This window comes from Linepithema humile, chromosome 3 (assembly GCF_040581485.1).
Source record: "Linepithema humile isolate Giens D197 chromosome 3, Lhum_UNIL_v1.0, whole genome shotgun sequence".
NCBI classification, from domain to species: Eukaryota; Metazoa; Arthropoda; class Insecta; order Hymenoptera; family Formicidae; genus Linepithema; species Linepithema humile.
Window position 1 is genome coordinate 12,844,778 of NC_090130.1, and position 22,602 is coordinate 12,867,379.

A 22,602-nucleotide genomic window follows, 5' to 3' on the forward strand; every position below is an offset into this window, starting at 1 on the left:
GTCATTTATCAATCTCTTTTATTTTCAGTGGTGAAATCTGTAGTTTTGCTGGAAATAATGCAATTTTTTCCTATGCAACATATACTAGTGTTAGAAACATACGCTACAATGTTTTCTGACTATTTATTCCACGTAAAGCAAGACTGAATGCTGATAATGACATTTATTCTGATAAGATTGCGGTACGAATGAGATCTTAATATTGCGCTGCATATTTATGTTATATTTTGATTATTTTTAATGTAAGGAGGTTCAAGTGATATTCTTGTGCTTTGTAAGCGGATCTGTAAGTCTTGCAAGTCTTGTTCTTTCGAAGAAGTGTGATTGTATAAGCATCCTTTTATGCTTAAAGGAACATGGTTATTTTAGTAACATGAAACAATTTCTTTTGTGTATGTAATAAGATACATTATAATTAAAAGCAAGTGTTTTATTTAGTGTTTTTAATACAACAGTATTAAACAATAATTGTTTTTAATACAACAGTATATATAGAGTATACGCAACATATATGCCTAATTGTGTTTCAATCATTAATTAATCTCTTTTATTTATAAAAGTAAAGAGCAAGAACATATTATTATTAAATACTTACGATAAAATAGTAATCATAATTTTCAATTTTAAAGAAACTCGCCTAATTGTATTCGAGTGTCTTCGTTTCCAAAAGATATATATATAGCTTTGTTTTGTGCTGCTGTCTCTTTATGTGTATTTTCATCGACAGATCCTACCTTGTATTAATACCTAATATAAAAATAAAAAGCAATACTGCATTATAATCTTATACTTATGATAAAATATAACATTATATATATTTAATACAGATTTTAAATCTAAGATCTCACTAAAGGTAAAAGAAATTGAATAATAATTGGAAAATTGTCAGACTTACGTTGCGTTTGTATACTTCTTGTATTATAATCATTATAAAAAGTATAAAAAATGCTTGCTCCAAATTATAATATAATGTATCTTATTAAATACACATAATATATCGATATGTTTGATACTAAAAAGTCAATACTATATGTAAGAGAGTCTCTCCCTCCCTCCCACTTCCCCCCCCCCTTTTCTCACTCTATTCCAATCTTATAATTTTCCGACGAAGTGAATGATATGATTGAGTAAGCGTACTTTTATGCTAACTGGAAGGAATTTGGTTATTTTAGCAATACCAAAGTTTTATTTGCCAAAAGGTGCAGTATAATTATTAATTACATATAATATTGTATTACATTAATATAGTAGTATTCTAAAATGAAAATAATGTTTCAAAATGCATTGACTGAATAAAAATACAATGTAAAATTAAAAGATGATTTTTTTGCTTGCAGTCAGGCACCGCGGAAGTATTTTTTATCTGAGGGGGCAAAATTTATAAAGGGGATACATAATATATTCATAATATGTATATATATGTAACTCCATTCAAACACCAAATAATAGGCCACTTAGTGGGTAGTATAAATGTACAAAAAATATTTTGTTCTAATTAACTTAATGCGCTTAATTTTCTTTGTTATATAGTGTATTTCAATTGAATGAGTAAATAGTAAAAAAAAAAAGCAAGAAAAAAGAAGAAAAAAAGAAAAAAATAACCCATTTTTTCATCTTTGATGTAAATATTTGATACTCAATATTTTTGGTCATAAAATACTTGAAGAAAACAGAAAAATTTCAGGGGGGCTACGCCCCTCCCCCCCTGAATTATCTTTGGGTGTGCGGTCGCCCCCTCTGCCCCCCCCCCAGTTCCGCGGCGCCTGTTTGCAGTACTACTAATTAATTTTCAGTCATCGTTTTGTTGTGACATCCATGACATCCTGAAAGAATACATGAAAATTATCAATTTGAAGGCATGTTTGAATTAATTACATAATAAAAAAACTAAACATTTTTCATAAAAATTAATATCTTGTAGTAAACAACAATTAAAGCAGTTGCAATTACCATAATGACATCATTCATATGTAGATTGCCGTAGAGTTTTTTGCTTATTGTGTATCCATGTTTTTATTTGCGGCGATGTTCGGTGAGATAAACATTTGTACTTTTTCTTTATTTCTTGAATTTCTCGTAAAGACGGTAGCGTTAAATTGCCCATATGTATAGCAAATGCTTGAAGGACTGTTTCTTTTTCTTTTTCTGTCCAGCGCGTCCTCTTGGTTTTGCCATAAGGAGATGCTAGAAGGAAGACCATATATATTAAAGTAATGTATATACATATTGAAATTGATAGATGATAAATCATAAAAATAGATATAAATTAAACAAATTGATAAATAATAATAAAATGCGCACAACCAAAATATAAATTTTAATCGAAGTAAAATACTTACTGGATCTTTTCCGTTTATTATTTTTCTGTATCTCATTCTCAATTATTATGCCATCAATAGATGTATTATGTGAGGGTACGTCTGAAATAAATATTTTGTCGCAATTAAAAATGAGTTTCGAATAAACATGCGCAAGGTGAAAAATTGAACTTGTTACGAATAATATTTTAATAATATTCTAATAGTTTTGAAATCTTCCAGCAAACAATGTATTTAGTAAGCAAGAAATCATTAGCACACAGTTATTACATGGAATGTTTCTTTTTCGAGATCAAACCGTGCGTAACTAGAAAATTAAATATTGTCATTTTTCGATAATGTGAAAAATATTATGTAACATCTTTAGTTCTTCTCTAGTATATTTTCAGTTAGGCAAAAATGGAAAATTAGCTCTAATATAATTACTTAAAGATAAATTCTCTTTGTCCATATACATCGTCGATGTATTATTGTTGTCGTTATTATTATTATTGTCATCTTCTACTTTTTCATTTTCTTCATCTTCTTCGTGTTCGCTGTCTGATGAAGATTCATTCAAATCTTGTGCATTACCTTGGACCGCCTCTAAATATTGTGATATTTTAAGAATATCTCTGCTTGCCAAGGGTTGTCTATAATGTTCTCGATGTATTTTTTCTGCATGTCCCATGAATGTAGCCAAATCAGAAACATCGATATCAGAGAGATTTAATTGTATGCAATAAGTTGCCACGTGTTTCCGTAAAATCGTACCGCGTAAACTTGATGATTCAATTGCATCGCATTCTCGTGCGAATTTGCGCATTAAAATACAAGCTCTAAGATACCTGTATCTATTTTTATTAGAACCACGTAGTCCAAAAACATACGGATTTTTTTGTGGCACTTCGGCTTCTTTACGAAATTGTAAAATCGTGTTAATACATTTCAGCAATTCATTCGTCAATAATACAGGCACGGTACGTCCCAATTTCCCTCTTATGCAGAATCGACTATAATTTTCTGCTATTTTTTTATTCTCTTCTGATAATGATTCATATATGTCGCTATACATGTTTTTATTTATTTTTTCATAATGTTTAAAATCTTCGATAAGTATTCGCTCTATTTCTCCTGCCCGTCGTCTATTGAATACATGGATTGAAGTTAGTGTTACCTCTGCTAAAGAAACCCAATTTTCATAAGAAAAAGACTTTTTTAATGTCATGTAAGTCTCTTTTCTTACTTTTTCCAAATGCTTATACAATTTTTGAATATCTTGCATTGACGGGAGATTCATCTTTTTACGTCTTTTGTGCGCTGACTGTGTTTCGATGACAGTTTTATTAACACTTGTTCCAATATCTACGACTAAAAGCTTCAAAAAATCTTTTACTAATTTCTTTTTCTCTGAAGCATCTGTCTTAATGTATTCTATAATAAGTAGATTTCCCACATGTTTAAGCAATGTAGATAAATTAGCCGCTACCGCTGGAGTTTTATAAACATTTTCTTCCTTATCGTATCCTGCTACTATATTTATTGCGGAAATACAATCGTCGTACACTCTCGGATGATAGAGTGACTTGAAATCTTTAATACTTGTATTTATATTTCTTAATGCTAAAAGGAATCGACCAAGAAGGCGCAATCTTGCGCGTATCATATCGTGCTGGTGTTGTGCTGTATATTTGATACATAGTTTATTTGCATATAATATTATCAATTCATCATATCGTATAATCCTTGTTACTTCGTCCTCCCTCATTACTGGAAATACTGTTTTCGCTAATGTTTCACTTGCCAAATGGTGTATTCTGCAAGTTATTCTTCTGCCCATAATCATGATGCACTTATTTTTGCTGAAATCTTTTTTAAGACACTTTCGAGAATGATGTCGTATAGTTTGTTTTGTAAAAAACCCTTTACATTTTCCACATGCTATAAAGTCTGTAGCAGACTTATTATATTTTTCGTTAGGACGTCTGCATACGATAAGTTTTCCATTGTTAACTTCTGAGTTTGTGTTAAATTTGAAATTACCATTTTTACGAATAATATCTATTATTAATATCTATTATTACTAATATCTATTATTTTTCTTCTTTCCGGATTGCCTTTAGATAACATGGCAAACTTTTTAACTTCAGGCTCATTGCGGTGTACAATTTCCAAGTGGCGCGGAAGTTGTGTTTGTAATTTCGAACAGAAATAACAATAGTTTTGTTTTAGCGCTTTTGTATTAGACTTTTCTACATACATATCTTCATCGTTGCATGCAGATATAATATTTCCTATCGAGACATCTCCACTTGATACTGAGGCCACAGTTGTATTTAAAACTACTTTCTTTTTCTGTTGTAATTTTTTGTTGTAATCATATTCCAGTGAACGTAGTTCATCTTCAGATGGCAAATACTCCGATTCACTGCTATTTTTCTTGTCAACGTTATCTAAGATATAAAAGTATATTAAGTGAATACATACAGCTGGGGATAACATATAGCTGTAATGTCCTTGATCTGGATGCATCTTATAATAGCAGAAATATAAATATTTGCTTATATTTTTATTGTTGTTTTTTCGAAATTTTTGAAATATGATATTGTAAATATATTACAAAAATTTTACAGAAAACTATATACAGGGTGAGTCATCAAATGTTAGCTCCTTAAATAAATCCTAAAATACTTGCTATATGAAAAAATTGTTCCACAAAAGTTGTATACCCTATCCGGTATAATATTTTTTTACTCAGCGTTGGATACTTTATCAAAATCCGGAAAGAAATGTTGGGCATTCCATTAAAAAAATCGAAGGTGACCTTTGTATCTCTCGATAAAAAGCAAGATAGCAAAAAAATGATTATTGTACTATATGTATTTTTGATACCATGCAACTTTTGTTTGAATAAGTTTTTCATATAGCAAGTATTTTACGATTTATTTAAGGAGCTAACGTTTGATGATTCATCCTGTATGTCAGTGTCCCATGGGAAGTTGTTGAAACTAATTAGCTATTATTTTTAAATGCATATAGGAAGCAGGAAAAATATAATACTTTCTAACAGAGAACATTTTGCAGTTTTATCTACATATAAACTAAAGACAATATTTTTATCATTAAATAAACGTTTATAAAAAATGCCAAATATCGCTTATTTTAACAATATATATTTTTGAAATGTGCATTGTCAGAATTATAACAAAAATAAAGTTATAGTTTCTCTTCCGGAAACTATAACTATAACTGTAACTTTTGTTACATAAAATTTTTTATAATTTCCAAAAGCGACTTAATTTTTCTTACAATTTTAATGGTATGCACTTCGAAAATACACACCATTAAAATTAACAAAATTTGACATTTTTTAAATAAATGTTTATTTAATGATAAAAATATCCGTTTTTAGCTTGTGTGTAAATAAAACTGCTAAATGTCTTCTATTAGAAGATATTTTACTTTTCTTGATGTCGATATGCATTTTAAAAATGACAATTAATTTCAGCAGCTTCCCATGAGACACTTTGTATTATCCGCGATCAATCATTCGTTCTGCCTTAGATCTAGTGAAGCAAGTTCAAAGAATATGCCTATTCTATTTGCAAGATTTATATATGTATAAATGGCCCTCATATCAATCTTGTATGTAAATCAGAGTAGACATCCTTCGGACTTACTTTACTAGATCTAGGATGGAACAAGTCATTAATCATAAATGTATATAACTTTGAACACTATATTAAATTTCAGGCTTAATTAAATTTATTTTTTATTATTTTCCTTATGAAGTCCTATATATTATTTATGATACAAATACGTGTAAATATGTGGCAAATATACAAGAAACTGCAAAGAAAATGAAAAACAGGAGTAATAATATTTTTATATCTACGTAAGTATGTTATTCAAAACATAACACGTAACAACTGCTTAAAATATAATCAAATTTCAATCAAGATATATCTTTATATTATGCATCGAGATCAAGGTCATGACAGCTGCATTGACATGTGACATAATCCTTTTATTTAATTTTTTTGTAACGGAGTTGGTCATTATACTATCATTGTATAGAGAAACTAGTCGCACATGTGCATCATATGACAGACAGAATTTTAAAACTTTTAAAGATATTTTGTTACATTACGTATTAAATGACTTTTATATAAATTATTCGTAAACTTAGTTTCAGAACGGTCACTATGATGGACATTGCATGGGCGATATTAAAATTATTGATGATTATATATGATCATATAAAATTATATATGTTATCAGATCTTTTTATAATCAATTATATATATAAGACAACTATTTGTACGGGGTAAATTTTCAACCAAAGTGTGTTTCTCTGTAAACAAAGAGGAGAATTTTATTCACTACTTAACGATTGTTATTTACACTATTTACAATCTTACCTGTAAACAAAGAAACGACAATTAAAGTTTACAATTACCGCTTCTCTATTCACACTACTTAATTTACTCTTAACTTTAATTATCCGTAAATTGCACGTGTGCTTTATTCCGTAATGACTATCTGTCTCTCTCCAACTGTGTGTCCGTGTCTATTTACAATCATCCTCGTGATCGTACATATCGCTCCATCCAACGGTAATCAATCAGAAGACGCGCGGAGCATGAGAAGCGCGGCCAATTCGCATTAAAGAAAGTATACTTTCTTTACATCTTCCCCCCCCAGGGTACGACTTGTTGGGGTGCTTTTATGTTGGATATGTTATTTATTCTTCTTCTTCTTCTTCTGTGTCTTCTTTTTCTGTTGGTATTAGTTTTGATATATGGAATATACTCGTTTCTGATTTCTTCTTATTAGTTCTGATTTGGTATAGGGAGTTTGATATTTTTTTTATTATTTCGAATGGTCCAATTCTCAGATGGTCTAGTTTTTTCCTGTTTAATTTGTTTCCGTTTTCTATATATACCATGTCTCTTGCATTGTACTCCTGATGTTTTCTATTTTTGTCATACAGTTTTTTATTATAATTATGTGATTGTATTGACCTTTCCAAAGCTAATTTTCTATCCCTGGTCCAATCATCTTTGTTTCTCTTTCTTTTTAGTTCTTCTGGTATGACACTTGTGTCTATGCCATTTAATAAGTACTCTGGTGCAAAACCAGTGACTGAGTGTTCTATCTTGTTATATTTATCTACACATTCTCTAGCAACCGTTGTCCAAGCTTTTTTTCCTTCTTTTTCATTTATTTTACATCTTATTTTATTAACTAGAGTCTGATTTAGTCTCTCGTTAAGACCATTCGAGAACGGCGCATTAACTGCTGTAAATATCAGTTTAACGTTCTTTTTTTTTAGAATTTCTTTAAATTTTGTTGAATTTATTCCCGGATATTGATCCGTTAGAATCATCCCAATTTTATCTGTTTCTAACACGTTTTTGACTAATTTGATGAAATCTGTGGCGTTTTGTGTCTTTGAGGTTAGAATAAATGCGTATCTCGTGTAATGGTCGACCAATAAGTGGAGGTATTTTTTTGTTGATCTTCGTCCTCCAAATCCTCCGATGGTGTCTATAGACATTATTTCATATGGTTCAGTCGCTGGTCCCAAGTGAGACATTAATCCAAATTTGCTTTGGCCTCTTGTTTTATTTTTTATACATATGTCGCAATTCTTACACATTTTTTAAATATTTTCTGTCAGATTCTTTGATGTATAGTAGGGACATATCCTGTTCATAGTTTGTCTAATGCCTGTATGGCACCATTCCCTGTGTATGTCTTTCATCAATTTGATGCTCAATTCTTCTGACAAGATTATTTTCTCTTTATTTTTTACTTTCTTATAAAATATTCCATTCTTTTTTATTAGTTTTGGTTTCATTTTTCGTATTATTTCGTTCTTTTCTTGGTCCGTTCTTATTTCGTCTATTTGTGTCATATTTACTATTGTTAGAGCCTCTTCAGTGTTTTCAGTCGGTTCTAGTACCGGATTTCGACTTAAGCAGTCCGCTTCAGCGTTATCTTTACCCGGTATATATTTTATTTTGAAATTATATTGTGACAGGTAATACGTTAATTCACCTAATTCTTCGTCCGTTCTCGCCTTTATGTTCAGGTTTTCAAGCGGTTTGTGATCTGAGTATACTTCAAACGTTCTTCCAATTAACCAATGTTGCCAGTATTTCACTGCTTCTTTGATTGCCAGGCACTCCAGATATATTGCTTTTTTTCTTTTTTGAGCCTCATTCAATTTCTTCGAGAAATATGCTACTGGTTTTTCTCGTCCATCTATTTGTACTTGCTTTAGTATTGCTCCAATTCCTTCTAGCGATGCATCTGTGTAAATTTTTATTGGCAAATCCTTATCGAATATTTCTAGAACTGGTTGATCACATAATAATTTCTTTATTTTTGTAAAAGATTTCTCACATTCTTCTGACCATATAAATTCTATATCTTTTTTTAATAATCTATGTAATGGATTTAGCGTTATTGAGCTATTTGGTATGTATTCATGGTAAAAATTGATCTTTCCCAAAAATTGTCTGATATTTTTTTGAGTTTTCGGAGTTGGAAAATTCTGGATTGAAATTAGATTATCTTTTATTGGTCTTACTGTGTTATCTTCTATGATGTGTCCTAAGTATTTTATTGAATTCGCAGCGAATGAACATTTTTTGAATTTCAGTCTAAATCCTTCTCTTATAATTGCTTCTAATACCTGCTCTATATGTCTGATGTGTTCTTCAAAATTTGTTGAGTAAATTAATATATCGTCGATATAATTTATTGTAAATTCTGTTAATTTATGTTTCCTTAATATGTTGCTCAGGATTCTTTGGAATATTGCCGGTGACGTTTTAAGACCAAATGGTAAACACGTCCATTGATAGTGTCCTTCTTGCGTTACGAAACCAGTCTTTTTTTTGTCTTCGATTCGGAGTGGGATTGACCAAAAGGCGGAGTTTATATCTAGTGTTGTGAAATATTTACAGTTTCTAGTTTTAATTATTAGATCGTCTATAAGTGGAAATGGTTGAGCTTGTGGTACTATATTCTTGTTTAGGTCTCTGAAATCAATGCACAGGCGATTTTTTTTTCCTTCATCTCTTTTATATGCAAGTGTCACTGGTGCCGCAAATGGACTGTAGGATTCTTCAATTAGATTCTTTTCTAATAGCTTTGCCACTTGTGTTTCTATTTCCTTTTTATCTTCTATTGAACACCTGTATGGTCTTTTACTGCAATATTTGTCTACTATTAATTCAATTCTTGCCTCATAATCCTTTACTGTGCCGATATCGTATTTGTCTTTCGCAAATACAGTTTTATATTTTTCTATTAGTTTTTCTATCTTAATTTTCTTTATATTATCTAGATGTTCTAGCTTTATCTGAAATTCATCTGGTTCTATGTGTTCATTAAAGTTTATTGAACACTGTTTAGTTTTATTATCTTTATTATCTATTTTAGTCTTCTGTTTTTTTGTATCTATCATTATTTTTTTTTGTGATATTTGTAAATTTTCATCTTGAATTAATTTGAATTTTTTTATCATATCCAATCCTATGATGAAATCTTCAAAATCATCCCTCTCTGTAATGAATACATCAATGTATTCTTCTATGTCAAAGATTTTTATTTTTATAGTTACTAAACCTTTTGTATGTGTCACACCATTGACTGTTTTTAAAAATATTTTATTTACATCTTCTGTTTTTTTCTCTATTTTAATTAATTTTGGATTTATTAGGGAAACTTGGGAACCTGGATCATATGTTCCTTTTACCTCTAATTTATCTTCTAATAATATTTTTATTTTAATCAATGGTGTGATTATTCGTTTTTTTCTTCTGTGTTTAGATTTACTTCTATGACTGAGTTGCTGCCTATTACTCTACCTTCATTTCTTTCTTTCCTTTTAAACCAACATGAGTCTTCAGGGTGATATCTAATGCCTTTATTTAGGCTTTCACAATTCTTGCATGGCTGTTTTCCTTCAAATTTCTTCTTGTTGTCGTATTTGTCTTCTTTCTTTTTCGTAAAACTATTTTTATTCCCTAAATTTTCACATTTTTTGATTTCATGCAATAATTCGGTCGAGTTCTTACAATTTTCTTTGTCTATCTTATTTCTAACAAATTCAGGTAATCCTGCTGCTATGAGCAATACTAGGGTTTTTGAACTGATGTCCTTGTCCATATCTAGTAGCAGCTTTTCTTTCCTCATAGCATATTCACTCAATGTGTGTGAACCTTCTTTATACCTATAATATATAGCATATATTCCTGTAGTCCATCCTTTGTCTGCAAATGATTCTAAAAATCTTTCTTTCCATTCAGACCATCCAGCTTCCACTGTCAATAATGTGAGGGTTGCTGAGTGCCAATCTAAACATGACTTGTCCAGGAATAGTCTCAATATTTCGATTTTTGTATTATCTTCATTGATTTCAAACCTTCTACATTCTTTCTCAAATGTCTCCAGCCATTGTTTTGCATTTGAGTGTTTAGATGTAAATTTTTCAATCATGAATTTTTCTGCTATGTGTTTTAAATTAAGTTGACTTTCTTTTTTCTGAGTGGATTCTACTATATCTGTTTTTATTATTTGTTCTAAATATAAGTCGTTAAACATTATATTACCCTCTTCATCAAAGTATGTCTGCTCCATTTCTTTTGTTAGTGTAATCCACACTGTTCTGTCTTGACCTCTTTGAGTCAAACTTTTTTTTACTCTTTTGTAAACATCTGTCTTCATCAGATCTTCATGTTCGCTTACAAATCTCATTTCTTGTGGCAACACATATTCCTTGTCATCCTCTGTTCTAATTGAGGTTATGGCGATAATACTTGTCTTCTTGTCCCTCGGCGATGCCACATATTGAAATGCGAACTGCAATTTTCTCGACATTATAAACAAAAATTGTCGTTTTATAAGACAACTATTTGTACGGGGTAAATTTTCAACCAAAGTGTGTTTCTCTGTAAACAAAGAGGAGAATTTTATTCACTACTTAACGATTGTTATTTACACTATTTACAATCTTACCTGTAAACAAAGAAACGACAATTAAAGTTTACAATTACCGCTTCTCTATTCACACTACTTAATTTACTCTTAACTTTAATTATCCGTAAATTGCACGTGTGCTTTATTCCGTAATGACTATCTGTCTCTCTCCAACTGTGTGTCCGTGTCTATTTACAATCATCCTCGTGATCGTACATATCGCTCCATCCAACGGTAATCAATCAGAAGACGCGCGGAGCATGAGAAGCGCGGCCAATTCGCATTAAAAAAAGTATACTTTCTTTACATATATATTTACATCTGACCATATTATACCATTTTTTCTCGGGTGCAAATTAGTCAATATAATTTATCTAATAAACTAAAAAACTAATATACAAAAGTATCTAATATACAAAAGTAATTTTAAAAAAGAACATAAATGTACATACCATGCAATGCAGGTACTGGGGATGATATTGGAGATAGCACTGAAAGTGGTACTAGATTAATGTTCTCTTTATTACACGTTGTACTCGTATTTTCTTTATTGCACGTTATACTCGTATTTTCTTTATTGCACGTTATACTCGTATTTTCTTCATTGCATGTTATACTCGTATTTTCTTTATTGCACGTTATACTCGTATTTTCTTTATTGCACGTTGTCGTATTTTGAATAATGGTAGGTATGCATACATCTGCTGCATCTGTCAAATATTGTAAACAGAAATATAATTTATTACTAAATCGAAAAACTGTATGAATCAATAAGCATACGAGGAATATTTGGAAAAAAAATTTTTTTTAAGAGTTTTAGGAGTTTTTTGACACCAGTAGACAACGACAGCATTAAATTTCATTAAAGATGATCAGATATAGATCGAAACGTTTGTAAATTTGTAAATTATATTTATATGTATTTTCAATAAGATCATTATTATAACGAACGGTTGTATTGAATTTTGAAGCGCTTCAGATTAAATTATAAACTGTAAATGTAAAATAAACAAGCAAAAACAATTTACGCTTGATATCCTCAAAGATTATTACAAACGTATAAACTTGATTAATTGATTGATTAATCGATTAATCAAATGATTAATAAATACACTGAAAAATCTACGCAATATTTTAACAGTAACGATTGTCAAACGTTTCATTCTTTCTTTACAAATAAACGTATCGTATCTTTCAAATGTTTCTCGTACGGTAATTACAATCGAACAGTTTACATACAATCGCTGAAATTTAATTTCTTCACACAATGATCAAAATTGGTAGATGTGACATCATAAAACATATCTGAAAATAGCAATAAAACTTACAAATACGATTGAAATAAATATTACGATATAGGAAATAATACATTCTCCATATATGTATATATGTATAAGATGTTCAATTTTAATTCACATAACTGACTTCTCGGGAATTGGAATCAATATTTAAAGAAATGTGATTTTATTTAAAAAATGACCTTTTCACAGAACTTTTCTACATCAATCGAAGATAAACTACCTACATATCATTATTCCTTGATTCTCTCGAAATTATACAAATCTTATTTAAAACATCTTTTTATATTTCCAAAGTTTTTTGAGATATTCAGTTGTATTATTTAAAATTAGAAACTCTGTATACTGTAACTATACTGTAACTATACTGTATACTATACTGTATACTATACTGTACAGTTACACAAACTACTAAATATTAAGTGCCATACGCAAATTTCAATAATGAATCTGTTTCATATAAAAAATAAGAGATAAGAGACGGAAGTATTACTTAATGTTAAAAAACTTACCTAAAGTTATTAGAACTTCAGAATTTTCCAAAAAATTATAGTCATTGCTTTGCGTATTTGCCTCTCCGTTGTTTTCATTCTCATTGACAAAGTTTGTCGTTCTAATAAAGCTACCTAATATCGACATAAAATTAAAAACTATGTAATTACGCAATAATTATTATAAATCAGCAGCAATACAAACTGATATTTTATAGATTACACTATAATCAAAGACTTATGATAAAATAACAATCATGAAATTTGCCAATTTTAAAGAAACTCACCTAATCGCATTCGAGTGTCTTCGTTTTCAAACGATTCACAGCCTTCGTTTTGTGCAGCCGTCTCTGTGTGTGTATTTTCATCGACAGATCCTACCTTTGTATTAATACCTAATATAAAAGTAAAAAGCAAGACCACATTATTATCAAATACTTACGATAAAATAACAATCGTAAAATTTGCCAATTTTTAAGAAACTCACCTAATCGCATTCGAGTGTCTTCGTTTTCAAACGATTCACAGCCTTCGTTTTGTGCAACCGTCTCTGTGTGTGTATTTTCATCGACAGAACTTATCTTTGTATTAATATTTAATATAAAAGTAAAAAACAAGACCACATTATTATCAAATACTTACGATAAAATAGCAATCGTGAAATTTGCCACTTTTAAAGAAACTCACCTAATTGCATTCGAGTGTCTTCGTTTTCAAACGATTCATAGCCTTTGTTTTGTGCAACCGTCTCTGTGCGTGTATTTTCATCGACAGAACTTATCTTTGTATTAATATCTAATATAAAAGTAAAAAACAAGACCACATTATTATCAAATACTTAAGATAAAATAGCAATCGTGAAATTTGCCACTTTTAAAGAAACTCACCTAATTGCATTCGAGTGTCTTCGTTTTCAAACGATTCATAGCCTTTGTTTTGTGCAACCGTCTCTGTGTGTGTATTTTCATCGACAGATCCTACCTTTGTATTAATATCTAATATAAAAGTAAAAGCAAGACCACATTATTATCAAATACTTACGATAAAATAACAATCGTGAAATTTGCCAATTTTAAAGAAACTCACCTAATCGCATTCGAGTGTCATCGTTTTCAAACGATTCACAGTCTTCGTTTTGTGCAGCCGTCTCTGTGTGTGTATTTTCATCGACAGATCCTACCTTTGTATTTATATCTAATATAAAAGTAAAAAGCAAGACCACATTATTATCAAATACTTACGATAAAATAACAATCGTGAAATTTGCTAATTTTAAAGAAACTCACCTATTCGCATTCGAGTGTCTTCGTTTTCAAACGATTCACAGCCTTCGTTTTGTGCAGCCGTCTCTGTGTGTGTATTTTCATCGACAGAACTTATCTTTGTATTAATATCTAATATAAAAGTAAAAAGCAAGACCACATTATTATCAAATACTTACGATAAAATAACAATCGTGAAATTTGCCAATTTTAAAGAAACTCACCCAATCGTATTCGAGTGTTTTCGTTTTCAAACGATTCACAGCCTTCGTTTTGTGCAGCCGTCTCTGTGTATTTTCATCGACAGATCCTACCTTTGTATTAATATCTAATATAAAAGTAAAAAACAAGACTACATATTATCAAATGCTTATGGTAAAATAACAGTCATAAAAACTTAACAATATTAAAAGATCTTACCTAAAGGTATTTGAACGTTTGTTTGAACATCGTTTTCCAAAGATTTAATTAGTTTGTTTTTATTTTCCAAATAAATCCTTTCACATATGATGTGTGGTTTTTCATCATTTATGTTTTGCACTATTTCTTTTAAGGTTGTTTTATTATCTGTGAAAGTAAAATAAGATGAATTTGTTTTAATGTTTTTAGAACTTTCCAGTTGAATTATGTATTATGTAATGAGTGTATGCAGCAAACACTAACAAACAATAACATAACATCAATGTTATAACTTTCCACACAATAATATAATAGTTATGTACAAAATATATTATATTTTAGTAACGTTGAGTGAGAAATTATAATATTGTTGTGCTATTGTTTGTTAGAGTGTTTGCTGAGTATATGCAACTTATTACAATAACGTAAGAGCCAAAAATGGAAAATATGATCCTTATCATTTCTTGCTAAAACGTTTGCTGAGTATCTACGTCTATCACTATATAACGCTTTAGTAGTATCATTTTAACAACGATTGTGTTTGACTTACACACATAATGAATATTATCAAAAAATTTGACTAAAGCGTACAGTTTAATGAATTTTTATTCAACTTAATTTTGATAGAGGAGGTTATCAGGATTAAAATAGACTTCTCTCAGACACAGTCACGAGCGTACGCGTGCTCGCTCATGCATGCACGTACATGTACAAACACATAGGACATGCACGAAAAGGCACGGATACACATGAGTACGTTTCCTTTAATTTAAATGCAAATAACTACGACTGAGATTGAAAAATACCGGACATATAAATAGGCTGTGTTCCGAAATTCACTGTCAGTACTGAAAATCTACAATATACGTAACGTAAACTGTAGATTATAAAAGAAATAGTGCAAAACATAAATACTAAAAAACCATACATCATATGTGAAAGGATTTATTTAAAAAATAAAAACGAACTAATGTTAAACTCTTTCTATCTTTCATTTACTCTTGCACGCAGTCCGGCCAAACCTACAATTGATGTCATAAGCTTTAAGTCGACAAAAACTGACCAATCACAAACGAATGGGTAGAGAATAATCTGTGATAATTCGTCAACTTTTTACTGTTTAAGGATTACTATACCTATTGTACATCCGATCTCTTTGTAACAGATTTTATAATTTCGTATAATATCACTGCCGTGTAACAAATTATTATTTCTTTTACAGAAAAAAATTAAAATTAAACTTATCCAGAAAAGCGAAATAATCTTAACAATCCCGACAATTAAATAATCTTTTTTTATTTTCAGACATAAAACTTTCATATTATTGTGACTGCATAAGATGAAGCAGTAAAAATTAACTATTTATTAACTACTTATATGTCCGGTATTTTTCAATCTCAGTCGTAGTTATTTGCGTTTAAATTTAAGGGAACGTACCCACACAGCACAATGCTCCGATAAAGCACTCAGGGAGTTTATTTTGCTGAGCTCCGGGGGAGCTTACAAAATTCGACAAAATAAGCTCCCCGGAAGTTTATATCCTTAAGCTTCCTGGGAGTAAGCACCTAGGGAGCTCATTTTGCTGAGCTCCGGAAGAGCTTATAAAATTCGATAAAATAAACTCTTAGGCAGCTTATTTTGTTGAGCTGGAATACCTGTAAGATTTTTATAGAATAAAAATTTTGTTTCAATTTGACTATTTAACTTTATTCAGCATTTTTTGACATATTGAATTGTATAATATGCAATCCAATGTGTTAAATATTGCGCCGCTGGAATTAATTGTATGCGTTGCGCATACGCGAAAGAAGACGTCCTGTCTAGTAACACTGCTCGCCGCCGCCATTTCGCAATCCCACGAGCCGCAAGCACGTGTTAGATATTCGATAATTCATCATAATTTATTTCCAAATTATATATTTACCTGTGTGTGAAATCTGCGTGAGGCAAGACGTGCAAGAGGTACAAGGATTTTGGCAGGGATTTTCAAAAGGTGAGTACTATAACTATAATATTTTCATCATTTGTTAGTTTTTTAAGGTTAGAGAGCTTTATATATTGCAAAAAGATGAAAGATATCGGTGCAAGGTCTCTTTATGCAATAATTGATGTATTGAAATATATTTTTTTCAAAGCAACATTGTAGCATTAAAGCAATGGACGAACGTAAACCTTTTTTACAATTGTCTGAGAGACAGCAACGTAGACGACTTGCAGCCGTAGTTGTACATGTTAATAATGCTGCTTCGGTATCTGAGGTTGACGTTACAAATAATGACATAAATGTTGAAAGCCGTAGTGTCGAAAACGAATTAATCGCGGAATCTGAGAATGAGAGTATTGGAGAAACATGTACAAGTTGTTCTTCACAAGAAAGAATGGATGAGATAGAAGATAATATAGATATAGACGACAATATTAATATGGATGTAGATGAGGAAGATGTTATTGGTAACGAAGAATGTTTGGCCGCAAAACTGTGCGATTGGGCACTTTTATTTGGAATAAGCCATGTGGCTTTATCAGCTTTGCTAATAATATTAAGAATTTATTTACCCATGGAACAATTACCAAAGGATGCACGCACTTTACTGTGTACTCCTAGAAAAACTGTAATACGGAAGGTTGCACGTCTGTGTTGGTGGCCACCAAAAACCGTTAATTTATCAAAAGCAATTGCTAAAGGTATAGCGCATGAAGACCATTGGGACATACATCCTTTTCACAAATTGTGGGGACCATACGGTAAATCGATTTCTATACAATAGTGAAAAAATATGATATAAAATTTGGATTTTTATAACAACTATTTAGGTTGAAATTAATTAATGCATATCGCGTATTATTATCCACTCTTTAAAAATGAGTACAAATAATATACGTTATGTATATTACGAAGCTCAATAAATTCTAATTGTCAATGATATCTATGGGCAATAACAGTAATTAATTAAAGCGTCTCCGCCGAGAAATTTAGCTTAAATGTTTTATTTCATCAATAAGAGTCAAGAAGTTTGCATTATTATTATCAATCGATTTATTTGTTGATTGGCAACAATTAATAAAATAAATAGATAAAATAAATAGATTACCATTATTCGATAGATATAAGATTACCATTATAAGATAAATATAAAAAATCGATGAATTATGTGTAATAAACGTACACTTATCGTACATTTATTGTTGTAAACATTATTAGATATTTTTGGTATATAATTATGTAGAGACATATACTATTGCGAAACAAGCGGAGAAGGATTCCGTAGAGTGGTCGACAGGAGATGAAAACGTTATCACGACACCAAAACCCCTTGGAAAAAGAATAATCACAAAGTCTTGCAAAGTTCTTTCAAATGAAAGTAACGACGAAGAAAGTAGTTCCTCAGGTATCCTTATACCTATGGGCGGAATTTATAGTCCGTTTTTGTTTCAAGATCATTTTAAGTATTGTCTTAAGGTACTAATATGGCTTTCTGATTGGTACAAAGTATTTTAAGATCATACTTAAGACAATCATAAATGTAAGAACAGACTATGAATACCAATAACCCTTAGTTTTGTCCATTTTCTGACATATATAGACTATGTTTACACCGATCATTTGGTACATGTACCAAATACAAAATCTATTTCAACAATTGGTATAAATCGTTTAGGGTAAAATCTACACCAATCAAAGAAACAGATTTAATACTTGGTACACGTACCAAACAATTGGTATAAATTAAGTCATAATCCTTATTACCTAGTTCTTATATTTCTAAACTGTAAAACGCTGAGAAAAAAATTAAAAATTAAGAAATACGTAGATCCAATTGTTATATATAGAAATACTTATTATTAATATTTTATATAATATTAATATCGTAATTGGTAATTACGTAATTAGTTAATGAAATGAACATATTCTTTTTCAAATATTGGTTGACTATAAAGTAATTTATATTTTTTTTCAGATAAGCAAAAACGCTATAAGCAAAAACTGAATACTCTGCCTCCGTCAGGTTATATAAATGATACAAACAAGAAAAAAAGGTTTAAACAATTAGGTAAAATACAAATTTATTTTCCACTTTGCCTTTATGTGCAACTTTTCACATGCATAAGCTTTTCACGTTACATAAATATATCATACAACAAATTATAAGTATATCATACAACAAATTATTTTCAACCACTATTTTTTAATATTACAATTATTACATATTTATCATTATAATCTATTTAAATTCCATAATTATACCTAAATTTAGACATTTTAACAACATTCCTGTATTTGTTTTTATTAACTTTTGAATGGTACTCTTGTACTAATATTACATTCGTATTATTTCAATTAACATACTTTCTGAATTTTGTTTATTTCAATTTAAATCCAAATATTATCGTTTCACTCCCCTTGTATTATTTTGTTGTTATATTTTTATAACTACTTATCATTTGTACTTTTATTATTTTTATACGATTCACGATTCTAACAATTTTTAAATTCAAATAAAAATAATTTTAAGAATCACGCTAAAGTTTGAAAATAAAAATTATATATAAATTTTTCTGAACATAAACATGGTTCAAAAAAGAAACATTGTTAACTAATTAAAATTGCAAAAACAAATCGATTTATTTACCGACGTTTGTAAATAATATGCATATTTTTTTATCACTATGAACATACATGCATGCGTGCGGATACGCGTAAATGTGTCAATGTGATTATAGATGTAGTATAGTGAAAATTCTCTTTTTGCAGATTCAAATAGTAAGTCAAGCGTCAAGGATAACTCCAACGAATCAGGTAGTTTTACTTTTTATTTTAACAAACGTTATTTATTTTTCAATTTTATTAATTAGACATGTTATATGTGTAAATAATAAAAATATTTTTTTAATAGTGACAACTGAAGAATATACAGCAGATACAGATACAGATGATCAGAAAGAAAAAGAACTCTTTGAGGAAACATTATATGATGGAAACACATCATTCAAAGATCGCCGACCGGTTCAAGTGCAGGCAAGCCTGAGCAAAAACAAAGGTATATGTTACTATATAATATTGTGGTAATGTATGTGGCTATCCGGTGTAGCTATTTATGTCTTTTTTGGCAAATTATTGAAATTGCAGTCAGTTGAGAAATGTATAGTTTTGATACTTTGCAGCTTAAGGGGCCTGGATCACTATTATTTATTTATTTTATATACTTTCCTCTGAAATTAGGCATACATTTTTTTTACTATTAGTACTACATATGCTGCATGAAAAGTATTTTTAAGAAGTATACTTTTTTGGTATTAACATTGTGATGTGTATGAAAGAAAATGTGACAAAATTTTAGCTGTTTCGACGGTTGGCGCATACACAGGTCTGACCATAAGATTAATTATGACGTGTGACAATTTATTCTCTTTGTAAAGAAAAGAATTATAAAACATTCAGCCATTTTTTTTAAATTTTGTTTAAAAGTTATAACTAAATATACGTTACAATTTTTTAATAAAATGACAAATTTTAATACAAATTAAAAAAAAAAGAGAAAATAAAAAAACGACGTATAAAGAAAAAAAATTAAATTTACCATTAGGGAATTATATCTGTAATTATAGTTAAAATTATTATCTAAAACTATCTAAAACTATAGTACATTGACAATGAAATATGAAGAAAAATGTACGATTACTATTAATACTTGATAATTGCTAATATAATTTCAAATTACCAGTAATTCCGTTATTAATAAAACCGTAATTCAAGATTGTAATTTTAATTATAATTATCTATGGTCCCTTTTTTCCATTATTAGCACATAATTAATGTTTTTTTCTTCTCTGTGTGCTTTTTTCTCAGACTCATTAATTCAGCCCTGGATAAACTGTTATTAACATTTTAAATATATATATTTTTCCCCTTTCAGTGTCATTTAACAATTTGCCTCAGAAAATTATCCAGAAGGAAATAGCCAAGTGTTCCTGCTGTGGTAAGAATATCTGCTTTTCCTCCAATTTTCTACAGCATTTTTGATACATATAATTATACGCTATTTTGGATTACACGCTATTTACAGAATATTGCCGACAGGAGCATAGGGAACGCTTCTTGAAATTGGAAAAGAAAATTAATTACCTCATTGAAGTGGCTCGGTCGGAAAGTAAAACTCGCAACCTGTCACAAAGACAGACTGAAATAGATGCAATGCCGGACTTCTACCTTGAATCGAAAAATGCAGTAGATGCATTCGAAAGCCAACTAATATCATGTAATGCTGTTTGTGAACAATTTGTGAGTATATCTTAAGTATTTCAGTCGATATGTTATAGTCAGCTAAAAATTAAAATTATATATTAACGATCTTATTAATACTTATTTTATTATGTTGTAGAAACACTTTATAATACGAATTGGTGGTACAACTGCAACCAAACACGTGAATAACATTTTGAGTGCCATATTTTCGGATGAGTTGGCACGTGATTATTCATGGACAGGACGGAAAAATACATTTGCCTTCCAAGGGATGAGAATGGCAAAAATTCTCATTGGTATATAATTTATCTATACATGTGTTATGCATATATATTCTCATTATTGTGTATATATTTCATTAAAGAATGATATATTATAATTTTACAGAGACGGTTATAAAAGAATATCCCAATACGACGAAGAATGAGATACAAAAAAAAATTATGGTATGGTTTCACCATGCTGGTGATAGATGGAAAAGAAAACATATCATCCATGTGGGATCCACGGCTGTTACGTCTCAAGAAAAGAACTGAATCCACATAATGTGCAATTTATTAACTCTCTCTCTCTCTCTCTCTCTCTCTCTCTCTCTCTCTCTCTCTCTCTCTCTCTTTCATGAAACAAGCAATATATATATGTATTGATTTATTTTTTTTATTATTATAATTTATTATCATTAAAATGCGATGTTTCAAAATGTTGTTCAAAATGTTCCTTTTATTTTATGTTATAAATTTTTGTAATAAAAATAAATTTATATTGTAATAAAAATTTATTGGAAATCTATTCATTATTCTTATAATATTTATAATTCTTAATAATAATAATTGTTATTATTATTTATAATTATTATTTGGAAGTTGCCCGGGAACTACTTTAAAGCTCGCTGGGAGCTCTTAAAACATGATTTTTGAGCTTCCTTTGAGCTTAAATAAAGCTTCCAGTGAGCTCTTAAAAGCGGACATAGGAGCTCCCAGAAAGCTCCATGCAAGTTCTTTTGAAGGTTAATTTAAGCTTACAAAAAATTTTATGAGCTCCCCGGGAGTTTCCCGGGAGTTCCTCGTGCTGTGTGGGTACTCATACGTGTCTGTGTCTGTTCGTGCATGTTCGTATGTGTTCGTACATGGACGTGCGTGCGTGAGCGAGCATGCGTACGCTGTGTATGAGAGAAATCTATATTAATCTTGATAATCTCCTCTATTACAATTAATCTGAATAAAAATTGATGAAAATGCACGCTGTAGTCAAATTTTTTAATAATATTTTATTGAGTATTATCAAAAAATTTGTTATGTGTGTGAGTCAAACACAATTATTGTTAAAAAAGATATTACTAAAGCGTTATATAGTGATAGACGTAAATACTCAGCAAATGTTTTAGCAAGAAATGGTAAGGATCATATTTTCCATTTTTGGCTCTTACGTTATTGTAATAAGTTGCATATACTCAGCAAACACTAACAAACAATAACATAACATCAATATTATAATTTCCCACTCAACATTACTGCAATATAATATGTTTTGTACGTTACTAATATATTATTGTGTGGAAAGTTATAACATTGATGTTATGTTATTGTTAGTTAGTGTTCGCTGCATGTACTCACTACA

The 22,602-nt window shown here is 29.9% G+C and overlaps 2 protein-coding genes and 1 long non-coding RNA gene across 8 annotated transcripts; 1 reads left to right on the forward strand and 2 right to left on the reverse strand.

Annotated features, from left to right (window-relative positions):
- Nucleotides 1-4: 4 nt before the first annotated feature.
- Nucleotides 5-13,757, reverse strand: LOC136998342 (uncharacterized). Of its 2 annotated transcripts, none has more exons than XR_010888906.1 (9): nt 13,568-13,757; nt 13,368-13,475; nt 13,102-13,211; nt 12,531-12,596; nt 11,744-12,001; nt 2,745-4,750; nt 2,340-2,420; nt 1,951-2,184; nt 5-1,823 (listed from the first exon to the last, which is right to left on the reverse strand). XR_010888906.1 is itself a non-coding variant. In XM_067350878.1 (9 exons), the coding sequence occupies exons 1-6, from the start codon at nt 13,575-13,577 to the stop codon at nt 4,365-4,367; spliced, it is 942 nt and encodes a 313-aa protein (XP_067206979.1). In that variant the 5' UTR covers nt 13,578-13,757; the 3' UTR covers nt 5-1,823; nt 1,951-2,184; nt 2,340-2,420; nt 2,745-4,364. The 2 variants fall into 2 exon arrangements, 1 of the variants encoding a protein (XP_067206979.1); XM_067350878.1 differs by having other exon boundaries at nt 13,102-13,215.
- A 5-nt stretch (nt 13,758-13,762) lies between these two features.
- On the reverse strand, nt 13,763-16,162 carry LOC136998358 (uncharacterized). Its single transcript, XR_010888919.1, has 7 exons — nt 15,292-16,162; nt 14,763-14,909; nt 14,567-14,670; nt 14,367-14,474; nt 14,167-14,274; nt 13,968-14,075; nt 13,763-13,875 (listed from the first exon to the last, which is right to left on the reverse strand). It is a non-coding gene; the product is annotated as an uncharacterized lncRNA (long non-coding RNA).
- Nucleotides 16,163-16,203: 41 nt separating this feature from the next.
- Nucleotides 16,204-21,774, forward strand: LOC136998340 (uncharacterized). 5 transcript variants are annotated; one of them, XM_067350872.1, is made up of 10 exons: nt 16,222-16,734; nt 16,877-17,486; nt 17,969-18,130; nt 18,701-18,793; nt 19,495-19,539; nt 19,637-19,780; nt 20,657-20,719; nt 20,807-21,021; nt 21,122-21,281; nt 21,373-21,774. In XM_067350872.1, exons 2-10 carry the CDS (start codon nt 16,898-16,900, stop codon nt 21,519-21,521), a joined length of 1,620 nt encoding a protein of 539 aa, XP_067206973.1. In that variant the 5' UTR covers nt 16,222-16,734; nt 16,877-16,897; the 3' UTR covers nt 21,522-21,774. The 5 variants fall into 5 exon arrangements, with proteins under 5 accessions (XP_067206977.1, XP_067206973.1, XP_067206976.1 ...); XM_067350875.1 differs by having other exon boundaries at nt 17,035-17,486; XM_067350873.1 differs by lacking the exon at nt 21,373-21,774 and having other exon boundaries at nt 16,227-16,734; nt 21,122-21,343.
- The last annotated feature ends 828 nt before the right edge of the window (nt 21,775-22,602 follow it).